Source organism: Gymnogyps californianus, chromosome 14 (genome assembly GCF_018139145.2).
Source record: "Gymnogyps californianus isolate 813 chromosome 14, ASM1813914v2, whole genome shotgun sequence".
Lineage (NCBI taxonomy): Eukaryota > Metazoa > Chordata > Aves > Accipitriformes > Cathartidae > Gymnogyps > Gymnogyps californianus.
Genome location: NC_059484.1, coordinates 9,839,044 through 9,855,411, shown reverse-complemented (window position 1 = coordinate 9,855,411; position 16,368 = coordinate 9,839,044). Strand labels below are relative to the sequence as shown.

Genomic DNA, 16,368 nt, shown 5'->3' with positions numbered 1-16,368 from the left:
GAAGTGCTCTTTATCAATAGAAGTCGCATTCAGCTTGGAAATTTGGCAGGCAGAGCAATCGGATAGCGACAGCATACTTGAGTAGGCAAACCTGGAAAGAGTTTTAAGACAAGATTAGATCAGTTGGTGGAACTTCTAAGACAGAATATTCTGTTTGACACAGCACTGAACTAGAAAATACAGAAGCCTTTGCTGGCACTGCCACCTTGGACTTTGCACAACCTTGTTTTAAGCTGAATCGTCACTACTTAATAAAACAGGTATTTTAACAGACTTGATTATCAGATAGCAGCGCTCTCAGCATCTCTCTGGATGTAACCTGCCAAGAGATGTTAACAAAGTAGGACACTGGCAGGAACTGAAATGCTTCCTCACCTACCTCCAAGTATCTATAATATTTTCCTAACTAACGTGGAGCTTAATGCAAATTATTAACTCTTGGTAATAAGTTTCCCACCACAATAAGATAAAATGCTAACGTCATTTCTTCCATAGTCCTGCGGCATACCATTTTCTCTGAATATAATAATCAGAAAACATAACTGGAGTAAGAAAAATTGCACTTGCATTCCTAAGATGAAACACCTGTCTCCTTTGGGATGGATAAAGCCAGAAAAAAGTGAATTCCATAAGTGAACGGCTATATAGAATGCAGAAGAAATACTTGTTTATTTTCCAACGCAGTATTTTGAGGAAGCTGTGGTAAGCACTGCTTTAAATATGTTTACTTATAAATTCTTGAGAAAAAGTTGCTCCCTGGGAACTGATCATGACTGATCGTGTCCTGGGACGGATGAAGGCTGGGAATGGGGAGTGTTAAAGAGCCCACCCATTCTGCATGCGTAATCGCTACTCCAAGGTGAAGCGGTTAGCTAGACCCCATCAACGGGATGGGTACAAAGGGAGTGTTTCATTTTGGGGTTCACCACCTAAAGCACCCCCAAATTTCTACTCCCACTTGGGTTTGGTAAGCAGCCTCCACATAACCGACTTGTGTCAAAAACACTTAGAAATCTCCACCAGCAGCACTAAGTGACGCCTGCTATGTTAAAGATAAACAAGGAACCCAAATTCCTCATTTCAAATGCGGTCACTGTGTTTTCCCCGCTGCTGGGCACTGACTCTCCAAAAACCAGTGGAGTATTTCACTTTTCAAGCTGCCTAAAAAGCTAGTGGTAATTTAATCACAAGCCATGACTTCTCCTCCTCCTCCTCCCCAACTTAAACCTAATTACTAGAAAAATAGTATTTAGGAGAACTAGGTGCACAACAGACCAGTTATTCTGCCCGAAAGGGCGTGAAACTTCCCAGGGAGACAAAGCACACACAAGCCTCCAGATTCACCTCTACTAACACCTTACTGCACTTTGGTGGGTGAAGGACTACAAAGCCAATCACTGCAGAAGTGAGATGGTACCTTATAAAACATGGGTACCTTGGAGCATTAATTACTGCTAAATAGGCAAGGTAAAAACAGCAGCAAGCAGGTAGGGTTAGGAGTCAAGAATTCGCTTCTGGTCAAGCTTACTTGACCAAAACAAATGGATAAGGACAGTTCAGAAAATGCAGAAGTTGCTTCCACGAAACCTGTAAGGGCCAGTTATCAGACTGTAAACTCTTCGGGGCCAATATTGGTCCTTTGGTTCAATTTATTCAGTATTCATGAGCTAGCCCAACAGAGACCCAGACTACGACTTGTATTCAGGAATAGCGCAATTCCAGCTGTAAGTGCATCTCCCCCAAAGAAATGTGATTTTAAGAAGAGACCAGCAGGACAGAATCCAGGCAAGATACAGAAGGTCACGAAACGCTGGAGTTGTCCTTTAACTCTAAAAAGCGTATTTTGGTAGTGTTTCTCTCTGTAAGAAACAAAAGGTAGAAAAGCTTTTTGAAACCTGTATCTGGACACACGGCATTATTTACATCACGATCTCTCCAAGGCAGTGGTGGCCCAGGCAGCTGCGTCACAGCTGACAAGAACCTGGTATGTTTTCTAAGGGTTCATGCCATTTAGAAGAAAAAAAAGATACCCCAAAAACAGTTAAACCGTTTCTAGAGGTTTACAGGAAAATAATCTTTCTGTATGTTGGATTGCTTTTGCTCATTTTGAGAGAAAGCACACTGGTTTAGAAAGTCTCTATCACGAGCCAGAGTTCAAGAAATAGAAGATTATTTACACCTAAAGGATTCTCATTCCGGTATTGCCTTGCAATACCAAACCACAATATCCATGCTCGCTTGTTCTGACAATACTGCTTCTCCTTTTTTCTCCCAGAGGAGAGACTAAAATTGTGTATTCCCCCTTGTTCCATTCCGAAGGAGTTTCAGTTAAAGCCAAAAACCGAGCCTGTAGTATTTTTGGAGCTATTTTTGTGCTGTAATATCGGTGCAGCAGCTGGAATGTCCTGGATACGTACAACGAATGCGCTTGTTTCAGCTGCATTAAGGCAGCGATGGGACACTGCATTAAGTAACATCAGCGTGAGGCTATACAATACGTGACTGATTTAAAGCATGTGACTAATCGAACAATGTGATTTCAATACTCATGGTTTTCTGTTGCAATTCAAGCTGTTTTGGCACCAGAACTAGTTTTAGATTTGGATAAAGATACAATGGAGATCTACAGATGTGAAAAACCAATACACAAATGAGTAAAAGAACTTATCTCGAATGAGCATTTAAACCTGTCTTAGAATAATATCCGATATTGATAAGCACTTTACAGAACATATTTTTATTCGATAATTGCTTGTATTTATAGCAACCATGTTCTTTTAATGTACTTCTGTAGGCACATAGCAAAAAAAAAAAATTTACAAAAAAAAATCTGTCTGTTATGTATTTTACTGAGCCAAGTCATCAACATGCAATTCACAAGTGAGTTCCAACTCTTAAAAAAAAAATTTTTAAATAGATATTTGACAGCTTTCCCCTTCTTCACCCCTCAAAGTGCTAACCCTGAGTTGGGACCTGTGATTTACCATCCGTTCAGCAGGTTTGCTCATTACATGCACTGGATGTACGTAATGCATAGGCAAAGGAAGAGATTCGCTCACCCTCAGCAAGCAGGGCATTCGCATCACGTCCCAAACAGGCAACCAGACCAAATCCGGGAACAGCGAAGGATGCTGCTACTTAGAGGTGTGAAGGACTGGCATGCTAAGCTTCATCTGAACGTATGTTTAACTACTGCTGCCACCAAATATAGCCTCCTTATGAATACATCCAGCAAGAGTTAGTGAAATTGTTAGTCCAACCTTCAGATAACGTTTATGGTTTCCAAACTATTTAACACATATGCTATGTTTTGCTTCCCATTAACACTTCCAAACTGCTTATTGCCCATGTCTTCTCACCCTCACTTCAGTCCGTGTGTTAACAAGCTTGGAGCAACCAGAGCCTGCGATTAGTAGAACCGGGACTTTTACCTGCAGTACAGTCCTGCACCAAAAAGCATCTAAAATGTGCTTCCATGTTCAGAGATGTTGAGTGGCCCCTCCCCACTTCCAGCACGGCCCCGCACATATGGCACGTCCTTCTTGTCCCCCACGGGTTACATATATGCAATGCAATGACTCACGCAAGAGAGGTTCAGAAGCGTTAGCCAGGTGAGAGCCCAACTGAAAGCTAAGCATCCTGCTTTAAAGACATTATTTTGCTGTACACAGCTTTTACTTGCACCAGAGATGAAGCAAATGCATCTGAAAACACTCCGAAGGCATTAAGAAGTCCAGCAGATATGACATATGCAACATTTCCCTATACCTTTGCCAAGAAATACTTTGTGCAGTACATACGAAGCGTGTGAATTAGCGATTTTTACTTAAACCATTTACCTTTTCACCAGCCAGCCATTATCTTGTGATTGCTGATGCTCTACGGTAGGCTCAGGCACTCAAGCAGCAGCATGCTGCCAAAAGAAAATTGGCAGGAGAAAATGGCATTCGCCAGCTGCAGGTACTATCTGCTATTTTGAAGGTACTTTTACAAAAAGACTGTATTTACCCATACAGACAAGAAATCACAGGAGATGATAGTTCTGTGGCGGAAAAGTAAAGTGATGAAGTAAATGCCACGACAGATCCTTCTCATGAATCCAGAGTGCCCTTGATCACAGCGTGAAAGCAGAAATTGAGCTCCATGACTGAATTTTAAAAATACAAAGGTAACAAGCTTCCAACCCCAAACTACTGTACTCTGCTCCCAATGCCATCTCAGGCCCTAAGAGCGTCCTCAAATTGGGAAAAGGTGAAAAATGCCTTCCTACATAATATGTTGTCTGAACTAAGAGAATTATTTATATTTGCTACATTTATTATAAATTATTATAAACTGTAAGTTGTTATGAACTATAAAATGTTTATAATTTCATTTTATGAAAAATATTTTAGAGAAAAGTGTCAATAATGGTAGATTGACTATATATATGTTTTAAGGGTAAACTTTCCCTATTAAACACCTGCAAAGATAACATTCAATCTACAGCATTGTATGATTTTCACGTTTTAGTCTCTAATCTTTTTCCCCTGGGCAGCACCTGTTCTCGCCGAAAATTACTGAAGTATTCTTCACTACCATTTGTAAAGTGCCTTTTCTTTCATGTTTGAGAACGTAGGAAAACCACACAATAGATCAGAAACTTCCCAAACCCCCCTCCCTTCTACCTAATCTTCAGCACAAGGATGTCTTTTTATATATATACATACATATATAAAATCCTTCAGCACATCTGAGTTTCTACAGAAGCGAAGAATCATTTCTTCAGAACTGTGCCCATCTCCTCCCACAAATGGCTTTCAAGCAGGGTTTTGAATTTTTCCTTTTACATCATGTTCACTAAGGAGGGGGGAAGATGGGAAGAGAAAAGGACATTGAGAAAAGGATGAAGGGAGAAGCTGTTAAAGTGATCCAATATGCAAGCAGAGCAGCAAGGACCCCCATCCCCACCAGTATTTCTACTTTATGAAGTACAATTTTCAAATGCTTTATATTAGGCCCTAATGGGTCAACTGGATGTAGAACAGCTCCTGCAAACTGGTAACATGTACTAATTGCTCGTGCACTTATTACCTGCAGCGCCCCTGCATCTCTCAGTACTGCAAAGTCTCAGAATGACAGGCTACTTATGTCATTTTAAATATTTAAGGCAGCCTAAGAAACTCCAGCCCCATTCAGCATTTAACACATAGTTTTTAATTTACTTCAAAGGTGGGAAACAGAACAAAAACCCTTTATGCAGTTTGCACCGCCCCATCTTTTGTCCATCTCTCATTTGCACAAACCTAATCTGAGTGTGCCAGGAGAGAAAGCTACTACCTGGCTAATAGCTGTGAGATCGGCCCAGGGTCAGCAGAAGGCAGCAAATGCAAAATTCAGGTTCCAGCTGAACCTTAAATAAACCACTTTAGACATCTTGCGTATTTAACTGCACACAGGTCAAGACAGTAAAATATCAAGTTACATACTATGCTATAGGTGTTTCCCATCGACTGTATAAGCAGTGCAATGAGCACTCATGCTGCTTTTGGATGCGTCAGTCTTCCGCTGATATTGGTAACTCAGTACGAAACACTGAATTAGATTCTGCGCTTTTCACACTGGAAACACAATCACAATGTGATGGAAAAGTTTTGGGGTTTTTCCTTAAAAAAACCCCCAAAACCTGCACTTCTTTCACCTCCCAAGTAGCGGAACATTTCTCTTTCTTCAAATCTTAGATTTCACCCAGACAACATACAGGCAGCAGGTTAAGCTGTAACTGAAAACCTCAGAGTGCAAGTAAAGCGTTTTATTCAACAGCCAGAAACCAGGTTACTGACTTCAGCTTTTTTATTCTTCCTTGTACTCCACCTGCTTCACAGAATGGGTCACTTCATAGCCTTTCCCTTCTGATTTTGGGTAATTGAGCCTTGTTGCTCTCACCACGCTCCCGTGCCGAGCAATGCCAGGCACCAGCCTCCCACCCGCGGGACCAGCAGCCGTGGCACAGGCGCTTCCCCAGCGAGTAGATCCGATGTGCCCCGCACGCTCGCTCCTGACATGCGGATTCACCAGCCCTGCCAAGTTGCAATACAAACGCCAAAGGCTTAGCATCACGGTGAGCAAACAGAGCCCGTAGGTTTTCAGTAAACAAAGCAAACAGATGCCTCTGAGAGCCCACCATACCCATGCAACACTGGCATCGCCCTGGCATCCACCCAAGGTCAGCACCTTTCCGCATGTGAAATTCAGCATCCCAAACTGGCAAGACATCCCTGAGGACCACCTCATCTGCCTGCTTACTCTATTTTTACTACAATTATGATGACTACAGCTGTCTAAATGGAGCAGCTTTTAAAACTAGAATTAGGAAGATTTAGAAAGGCTCAATTTCACAATGTGACTTCTGCAAAAGAAAGAAGAGTCCTACAGAGTTTCCAGCTGGAAGAAAAATAAAACCCACAAACTGCACCTGAAGCACCTGCATGTAGGAGAGATGAAGGTGAACTAATGGCTCCTGCCTTTAAGCTGCCGCTTAGGCACTACGTACCCAAGAGATTCCACACGCAGACTCCCCTGCTTCATCCTGGCTGCTGGGTGGCAGAACTCCCAGTGAAAAGCACTTTTACATCAAACCCTGTCAGTATCACAGTCCTTTTTTGCTTATAAAACAGCAAAGGAGCAGTTGTATTCATTTCTCAAACACGGTCATCTGGTCAGAAGTTTTTCAGATATTTTTCTTTCTTTTTTTCAGGAGCTGGGTAACCAGACCAGCTGTGGCCAACTTGATCCTTCTTTGTACCTGCAGGAAGACTTGCAGGAATTGGCAAGACTTAACTATACAGTAAATCTTTATTTCTGGCTTCAACTGTGTTACAATTTGTGACTCATGAATTATATTATTCAACATTCACATGAAAAATAATAGCTATCATATTAGCTGCTGCAATAGAGTGGATCGCTGCTTTTTAGAGTTTATTCAAACAGGCAACTAATAATATTTTCCATTTATTAAAAATCTACATAGCACAATGAATGTTCAATTTATTACATTTAATATTCAGTGAAGGAGGATGTTGTTGCTTTCAACACTGAAATCCCAAATAGAGAAATTAAAACAAATCACTTCATCTAGAAACCAAACAAACAATTACATGGAGGAACAACGCCAAAAAGGAGACCGAACAGCTGCGTTTGTCAGCCCTTATTAACAGTAAAAATAACACCTTATTTCATTTTCTAAGAGTTACTTGTTATCACCTGAAAAACAAAACAAAGTCTATTAGTTTACAAATGAAAAGTGTCATACCATCAAAGTGATATTCCAGTAGAAAAATACTTGGGACTGAATTATCAGGCGTTCTCAGCACAAGATCCACAGATCCTAATAATCTCAAGGAGGCTGTGGCTGCCCAGCCCTCAGGAAACTGAGTCATTAAAGGCTACTTTTATTCAAAGCCCTGATAAAAGCCACACGTACTCTTGTGGAAATCATGAGAGATTTAGAGCGAGTTGTAAGAGCCATGCTAAGCTTTTCTTATTATTCAATTTAAAAAAAAAAAAAAAGCCACAGTAAGACCTAATAGCTAATGCCAGCTCTGATTTAATATTACTTTTGCAAAAACATATCCAGCACCGTATTTCAGGGTTGCATTACAAAACAGCAGGAACTACCTGAAGTCTAGAGCTACCTCCTTTAGATGGCAATGAAACCCCAGGAAGGTGCTGTGTGCAGGCACGCACCGTCACAGCTTGCAACCAACAGCTAAAACACACTGCAAAATGCAACCTGGAAGTGGGAGATTCTTTGTATGCCCTGATACAAGGGGCAGGCACCAAACGCTATTAACTGCTCAGTCATGAGATGCTTGTTTAACCCCCCCGTGCAAGCCGTGCATAGCCCTACTGTATTAGTCCAATTGTGAGCAACAAATCTGACTACTTAATATGCAAATTCCCTTGGTCAGTCTTCCATAGAAGCACCATGAAAGCAGTTATTGTAACTTCAAATTAGACATGTGATATGCAGCACTGCACAGCACTCTAAAGAAAATATTTAAGAAACTGTTGTCCAGTTACCAAAAGCAGAGATTGAGCACAATATTAGGCTTTCTAGAAGTTAATGAAGCTCTAGCACTGCATCAAATACTGCAGGAGGAATTTATATTTTTAATAATCTCCTATTCTAGCATGCCAGTCAAATGTGCAGCCCTATTTCCACTTGTCCCTATTATCACTGCTGGGTGATAGGGGCAGCAGTAAAGAAGACAAATTTCAAACAGAATCAGCGTCTTTTGTAACAAAGAAGGGCGATAAGAACTCCAGCAGGCAGGTGAACATCATGTCAAGGAGAGCACAGCAGCAATCAGACAGCTGCAGCCAAAAGGCTTAATCTGTAATGGCTTGTCATGCCCGTACTTCTAGACACTGGATTTCCTGCCCTTTTGTTATTCCACACAAATAACTGTCTCGCTGAACTTTACTAAGACAAAGTAATATGCAACTTCTAAGAGGTATAAGAGTTTGCCAGAAGAAAATGAATGGGTTCATGTTTCTCCTTTTCCTTCCCGCTGCTCCCCTCCAAAGAAAGAAAAGAAATTTAAGAAGAGCCCTCCAGAAAGGACTCGCTGGTGGGGATGGCAAGTTGGCAATGCAAGTTCTCCTGTTTTTGCTAAACTGTATATACCTGATAAGCTATTAATCCTTACATAGAGGCACAAGCGCAGAGTTTTCCAGCAGTTAACTCCAAACCCAGTGCTCTTCCGAACACACAACTGAAGAAGTCACATAATCTGTAAGTGGGCAGAGAACAGCTATTTCTCCCCGTCTCACCGTCCTGCAGAAACTCAGTCACCTTTGACACAGCACAGCAAGAAGAGATGTGGTGCTCAGCTCCTGAAACTTGGAATATCGGATGGGAGACAGCTGAGCTAAAGGGGTGAGGGGGGGAAAACCTGTGTCTATAAACCAGCTAACGATCATGTTTTAGTCTTCTTTGTATCGCCTTTAACGAGTCATCAATAAATCCATCTCACCATCCATGGCACCCACCCACCACAATACAGCTTTGCTGGACTACAACGCACCAACCGTCGAGACAGGAAATTTTTCCCAAATACAACAAACAATATTCTGCTAAAATGAAAACTTGCTAAAAAGAGCAGTGATAATGAAACAGCTGGTACCAATCTGCAAAGACCATTTCATTTCCAGCAGGACGGGCAGAGTAGCATCTGTTTAATTCTTGTTAAGGAACAGACTCCTCCTGCTTCGGTCAATGCGAGCAGAACAGAAACGTGCAATAAGCTGGTACACACATGCAGGAGAGGTAGTATTTTTGATTAACTCAATCTTACACACAGAGACACACCTGAGTATATGAAACAGCTCTCCAGACACATGCAAGCATCTTGACCTTGAAAAATACCAATAGTAAAAGACAAAGGAATCGCAGCACGCGGTCAGGGCACGCTGTCAGCTTTGCCGAGCAACAGAGAAGTAATGGGAAATGTCAGTGATTGACAAAAGGACCGAGGAGAATACAGGGATGTGACAAATCCTCATCTCAACTCCAGTGATACAACTGGGCAAGATTTCACCAGCTTCCCACAGCACTGTAATAGATTGAGACCAGTATGAATTAGACTTGAGATCCAGCTCCCACTTTTATGCAGCATCAAGCACTGCTATTACTGTCTAATCAATCTCTTGACCACTCGCAACTCTCCAAGAAACTTTTCCATTCTGGGGAAGAGACAAAGCCTCCCCAAAACTAGTCCATCACTGGCAACGCTCTGGTTAGAATTGAGATGTTTCTGTTCCAAAATACCTTCCGGAGATTTATAAATGATCTGGCCCTGCTCATTGACAGCAATCTGAAGGCGAATACTCCAGACTAGGTCACAGCCCAGGAGCTGGAGGAAATGAGCCTTATATGGGAAACAGGAATAAGTCGCCTCTCTGCACAGGTCTAGTCTCCAAATCGTGTTCGCTTGTGCTTCAGCTGGTTTACTTGCTGATGCCTCAAGACATAAGCTCCCTCGAGAGAGCAAGTCAGATTTCATACTTGGCGTGGGCACGTTTGCAGAATTTGTAAAGCTAAGAATTAGCACAGGCTGGACTTCGACATCTCGGGAGTCAGATTTATAAAAGATATTCTGAGGTTCTTTCAGCTTAACTTACACCCCCTTTTTTTCTTGTTGAGAGGCAGGAACAGATACGTAACATTACAAAACAGGCTATTGCACACTGTAGCTGATTGTTTAAGACAGTCCTAAGAAGCCCATAACTCAACTGAAATTTCATCACTTCTCACTTCAGCGAGACAACCTTAAGGAACATTATCCTTAGAGCATGAATCAACACGAGCCAGCTGACATGCATTTCGCATCTCTTACATCTTGAAAAACCCAGCTGCTGTTCTAATGCACCAAGCACAATAGGTTATTTAACCCCAAAGCAGCAGTGTGTCATGCCGTGTAAACACCAAGCAGGAACATGCTCCCAGTAAGTCCATCCAGGACAGCAATCTGTAGACAACTTGGATGGAGACTGCCCACCTCAAGCACTGCTACTGGGCTGGTAATAAGACTATTTTACAATACCAGCCAAACTCTGATAATATTTTTCCCCTCCTATCTCATTCATTTGATATCACAGGCAATGTAAGAGTGAGGAAATTAAACCGAGGCTATTTCTGTGACATGATCTCACCTCCTATCACCTAGCTACTGAAGCAGGTTTCTGAACAAATGTCAACGTAGCTTTTAATGCTATTTTTCAGTCAAGATTTTTTGGGTATGTGATGATTCCTGCCATTCTTTTTCTTTGACTTTTAGTATCCTCTGGTCCTTTCCACACTGACACTCTTGCATTTTTTACTGGTTGGTAAGTCTGCTTAGTACAGATGCATTTTAGATAACTCACTTCTTCCCCTTTTTTTTTTTTCACTAGAGAAGAGTAAGGAAGACTCATACTAGACAAAGCTATAAAATTCCTTTTCATGACAATGATGTGATTAAATCCTACACAGTTCTTAGCAGCTGGACTTTCTGGCGTTTCTATGAACTATGTATCTGGCATTAATCAGCAGGTGCCTGCTTCAGATATAATTGCAAGTGCTGCATTTTTTCACATTATGGAATGACAGCAAAGTCACTGCTACGACAGAATACCCATCAGCTGGGGCATCTGAAATAAAACCAGACTGATAAATAACATTCCGTAAGGCACAGGCGAAAACGTAGACCTAGGTCAGCAATCTTCAACCTGAAATCTGTGGACCCTGCATGTGTGAGGACTATTTATAAGTCAAGTGTCCTGTTGGTGGGCTGACTTTAAAAGACTATAAAGCATATACAGCTCAGCTAGAGAACATCAGGGGTCCACAAACCTAAGAACGTTGAAAAAGCAATCATTCGGACATTTAGGTAGAGAAAAACATAAGGGTAAAGGCCGCTTACACTGCAGCAGCGTTTCCACAAAAGCTACGCTCGCTAAGTAGGTGTGCAGTTGCACACGAGTGGGAATACGCTGCTCCAGCATCTGAAGTCGCTGGAAATTGATTATTTAGCATGGGTGACTTAGGCTGGAGGAAAGCATCCATCTTTCTTGGAGAGAAGAAAAATAAAACCCAAACCTGCAGCAGCGCCAGGATCTAAGTTATCTGAAGAATTATTCTCCGCACACCACAAGGAGCTGAGCCCAAGGAAAACAAAGTTTGGGAGCCCCAGACAGGCCCTTTCCCCAGCCTGTCTTTATTTCATCAGCCGCCTGCCCCCGGGCCGCGCCGCGGAGCCCCCAGCCCCGGGACCGCGTCCGCGGGGCAGGGGGCTCTGCCCGCCGGGGGTGCGCCCACCCGCGCCCGCCCGGGCACCCCGCCGAGCTCCAGGGCGCTGTGAGCCGGCCGGGGGTGCCCAGCAGGCCCCCGCACACCCCCGCCGCCCCGGGAAAGTTGCGGCCCGGGCGGCCGCGCCGGGGCCGGGCGCGGAGGAGGGGGGGGAAAGCCGGGCGCGGCGCCCCGAGGCCAGCGAGGGCAGCGCGGCTCCCCCGCCCGGCGCCGGCCCCGTCTCTGCCGCAGGCCACGGCCCGCAGCGCCCGCCTCGGGGTCCCCCCCGCGGTGCCGGGGGCGGCCCCCCGCCCAGCCCCGGGACCCGGCGCTCACCTCCGGTGCCGTCCGAGTTCTCGTTGAGGCTGCCCGAGGAGTCGTGGTGGGAGCCCACACACCCGCCCATGGGGCCCGCCCGGCCCGCAGACCCGCCGCCGAGCCGCCCCCCCACCCCCCTCCCCCTGTAGCCGAGCTCCGCCGCCGGCCGGGCAGGCGCGATGGCTCCGGAGCCGCCTCCTCGGTCTGCAACACCGCCCCCGAGGCGCGGCCTCCTCCCACCGCCCGGCTCCGCCTCCGGCCCGCGGAGGCCCGCCCCGGCCCCGGCCCCGGGTTCGCCCCGGCCCCGGCCCCGGCCCCGGCCCGCGCCAGACGGGGTCGGCCCGCCGATTCGTCTGGCCTTGCGCCGTGGCGGCCCGCAGGCCCGGACGGGCCTGGCTGCGGCCCGGCGCCGCCGAGCCCGAGGCCGCCCCTCGCCCCCCAGGCGGCGGCGGCGGCGGCGGCGGCCCCGCGGGGCAGGGTGACGCCCCGGTGGAAGTTGGCGGGCGGCCCTGGGGCGCCGCGATCGGCCCCGCCGCAGGGGTGGGGTCGGGCCGGGGCGCGGGCCCGGGCGCAGCGGGGACGGGGGAGGTCGAGGGCCGCGGGCTTTGTCGGGGGGGTGCGGGGCCAACCCACCCCCCGGCTGCGGGCAGCGCTGCGGCGCGGCCCCGGGCGGCTTCCAGGCTCGGAGGGTGCAGGGGTCGGGCGAGCAGGGCCCGCCTGGCTGGGCTGGCTGGGTCGCCCGGGCCTTAGGTGGCGAGATGTATTTATTTTTTCTTACTGTGCAGTCTGGGGCTTTCCCGTGCTTTCCTATGTTATTTATGTCTGCACATGAAAGGAAGTACACGCGCACTCGGAGATAAATCTGTATCCCACTAACCATCCAACCACCTCTGCGTTAACAGACTGCCCCTTAAAAGAAAACCAAGCAAAATGAGTACTTCTTGGTCAATCAGCACCAGACTTCAATCCCGAGAAGAAAAGTTTGACTTTTGTGTGCTTAATGCCTAGAGGGGGTCATACTATTTCAGTAGCAATCTCACCGTGGGGTTGGGGCGTTACGGTTCATACGCTATCAGATGCACTGTAGCTCTTTGAAACAACCAGCAATAAGTCAGAACATTGAAAAATGGAAGCAGACAGTGCAAAAAATAAAGCATGGTAACAGACTCTGCTCTGGATTCCCCACACGCTCTGCTATACATGGCAGCTTAATGTTCTGATACACAAAATAGCAGAAAACAAAACTCAAGCTGAGCATATTTTACCTCCTTAAAGATGACATTGCAAATGTATTTTTTAGAATTAAAATAGCTGTTTGTAGAGCTCATAGTCACCACAGTGAAAGGAACAGATGGACAAATCCATTTTTCTACCATTAATTTTCCTACATAATCTTCATACCGAAAGACCAACCAGCCTTTGGAAGGCACTTGTGTTGATAATTAAAATTCCAAATGTATGAGATGAGTGCAAAACGCTGAGCACTTTATCATCTGAGAGCAAAAAGACATAGAGCTGGTCTGCTTTATGGGTCCAAATAGGAAGGTCAGGACTGGTAAGAAAACCTGAGGAAAAATTATTAGAGTCTAAACACATGCATACTACAAGAAAAGCAAAAATTCCTTGTCTGTGCAGAAGTTTAAACCAGATAAAGGAAACACATAGAGCACAGTTGTTCTAGTTTTCTTTTCAGGTTGTATGTGAGGGCCACGCGGGAGTTTGCCTGAACATACACAGGTATAATCGAAGGTATGCCGGGTATATTTTTTTTTATTTTGGATTGAACGTAATTTGTTCAAAATTGTAGGAATACAGAAGAAAGTTAAGGATGTTTGCAAATTTTCATGAGAGTAGGTGTTGATGTGGGTATATCATCATCAGAATATGGTAATTCTGCGGAGAAAGCATGGATTGCAGTGAGGCACTCGGGATGCGTACCGGTAGGGCTTCTACCTCTGGATATCATCCTGCCCAGTGAGATCCCCCAAAGTGCCTGTCAGTGAGGCTGAGGGGCGTTAAATACAATGTGAGCGTTCCATAACGGGGTGGCTGCAGGACTGCGAGCTGGGAAAGTATGTCCACACTCAGACAGCAATCTGCTTGCGGAGCTTTGCAATAACACATCGACGCTTGTTACTCTGAATATTTGGGACTAAACTCTTTCATTAGATACCTTGTTGTTCTCACACACAGAGTGTATGTAATACATATATGTGTATTTGTGTGTATATAAACACTCAGGATGGGCCAAGGTCAATATTTACTGCCTGACCCCATGTATCAGGATGTACTTGCAATGCACTAATAAAGTACAGAAGACAAACCAAGACTTTTTCTAAACGGATGATTTATTTTGAAGATTATGTTCCTCCTCAAAATAAATTCCATGAGAGGCAAGGACGGAGCTTTGCAATCAGAGTTTCTGCACTCTAATCTTGGCTCTGCCCTAGATACCCACTGTGGCCTTGGACAAGTCACATAACCTCGGTTGCTCTATTTCTATCGGTAGATTAATGTTTGTCTACGTATCTCTTGGGGGTATGGCTAGGATTAATTAATTCTTACTCTTTATTACTTGTTAACTGCCTGCAATGTGTGGGATGTAAAACACTTTGAAGATCAGAAGTGTCATTTCACAAATTAAATTGTGTAATTAATTGACTACTCTATATAGGTACAGCTACCCTATATGGTTGGAAACGATTCTTTGTGGGACATATACCCTACAGTGCTAACAGCTAAAGGGTTTTCTTTTGGCACAAGATGCTACTGGACCACATGTTGTACCAGGAGGGCCAGAGCGATGGGGATCATGGCCCAAGGAACACAGCACGTAGAAAAGCCCTAAGTGGATCTGCATTTGCATTGTCAAGATTAGTTCCTATATATTCCTATATATTAAAATATTTTGTGTATTTTACCAGTTTTTCTCTCCAGCTGGGATCTCACTGTTTGCTTGCAGTCAATGGTGGTGGTTTTTGCCATCACACAATGATACAGTATGATAAATCCCTGTTCTCTGATGATTCATCTTTGTGTGGGAACAAGTATGAGATGCTGACAAATTGCACCAGTGCTGAAACTTCTGTCTCAGGCATCAACATTTTGATTTTTATCAGTGTTACCCAGGACTGTAGTATCAAAGTCTTATCACTGTAAGTGAAAGTCTACCCAGATCTCTTTCATCCTCCTTCGACAGATGGGAAAGGGAGAAACGAGAGATGAGGTTATTTGCCAAAGGTCCCACAGGAAGCAGAAGCAGGAAAGAACCATGGAGTCCAACTGCCGTGTGATGCTGAGCCCGTCTTCCTCCTCAGAGAGTCTGAAGAAATTTAGCAAGTTGCTATTTTCAGATTTATTTCCACATGGCTCTCTTCCTGAAAGCTAATGAGGCTGTAGCCTCATTTTCACAGGTGACATGATGGAGGTTTCCCTGCCCCCATATGATGCACAGCACTTACATTTAGATGTGGTTTTGAGGAACGGCGGCTTCCATTCCAAAATTCCCACCAGCGATTTGTAGGCTGACTCCAAGCTAACACAATCCGTCCCTCAGAAAGCCATACCAAAGCGACTGGTATCAATCTCCACCACCTAGAGACCGCAAAGCTGTGTCAAAACGATGTTAAACCAGGCAGAGTTTGTTTTCCTGGAATGACCAAGGGAAAGAAATCTACTGCACAGAAGGGTCCCTGTGGTTGAGGAACCCCATCAGACATCACGACATCCAGAGCTGGCCGACTATAAACAGGCGGAGTGAATGTCTGCCTCCCCTGTGCCCTCTGGCAGCGCACGTCCTTCAGCACATCTCCAGGAGTGCACACACACCGCTCCCAATGCCTTGGCACACATCTCTGCTGCAGGAAATGCTGGCACGGGAAGTTTGAGCTTCTGAGGGAACTTCCATTGACTGGAGAGTATATTGCTGTGAAGAGCAGGTTACATTTCTCTCCTGACCTCTGCCAAGCCCAGCTCCTACTCCTATGGACTAGTCTTGAAGGCTAGTCTTCTCTGTTAATAACAGAAGGAATGGTGATGTTTCAGCTTTCTTTTATACATTTCTGCAAAGCTCTCTGGTTTCTATCCTCAATTGCTGTAGAAAAGGGGTCACTGGAAAGGCTAAAAATCGTTATTTAATGTGGAGCATCAGAGATGATTGTAGGAATCTCCAGGGGTGGTGGATTCTACTGCAGAAACCCACAAAATTCCCCCAAATATTCCTTGCTGGCAGTTTTGCTTTG

The 16,368-nt window shown here is 45.0% G+C and overlaps 1 protein-coding gene across 1 annotated transcript in view; it reads right to left on the bottom strand.

Annotated features, from left to right (window-relative positions):
• UBTD2 (ubiquitin domain containing 2) overlaps window positions 1–12,215 on the bottom strand; it is a 57,862-nt gene extending 45,647 nt beyond the window's left edge. Inside the window, exon 1 of the mRNA XM_050905276.1 lies at window positions 12,146–12,215. Coding sequence (XP_050761233.1) covers window positions 12,146–12,215 — 70 coding nt within the window. The remainder of the gene's footprint in view (window positions 1–12,145) is intronic.
• Between the last annotated feature and the right edge of the window lie 4,153 nt (window positions 12,216–16,368).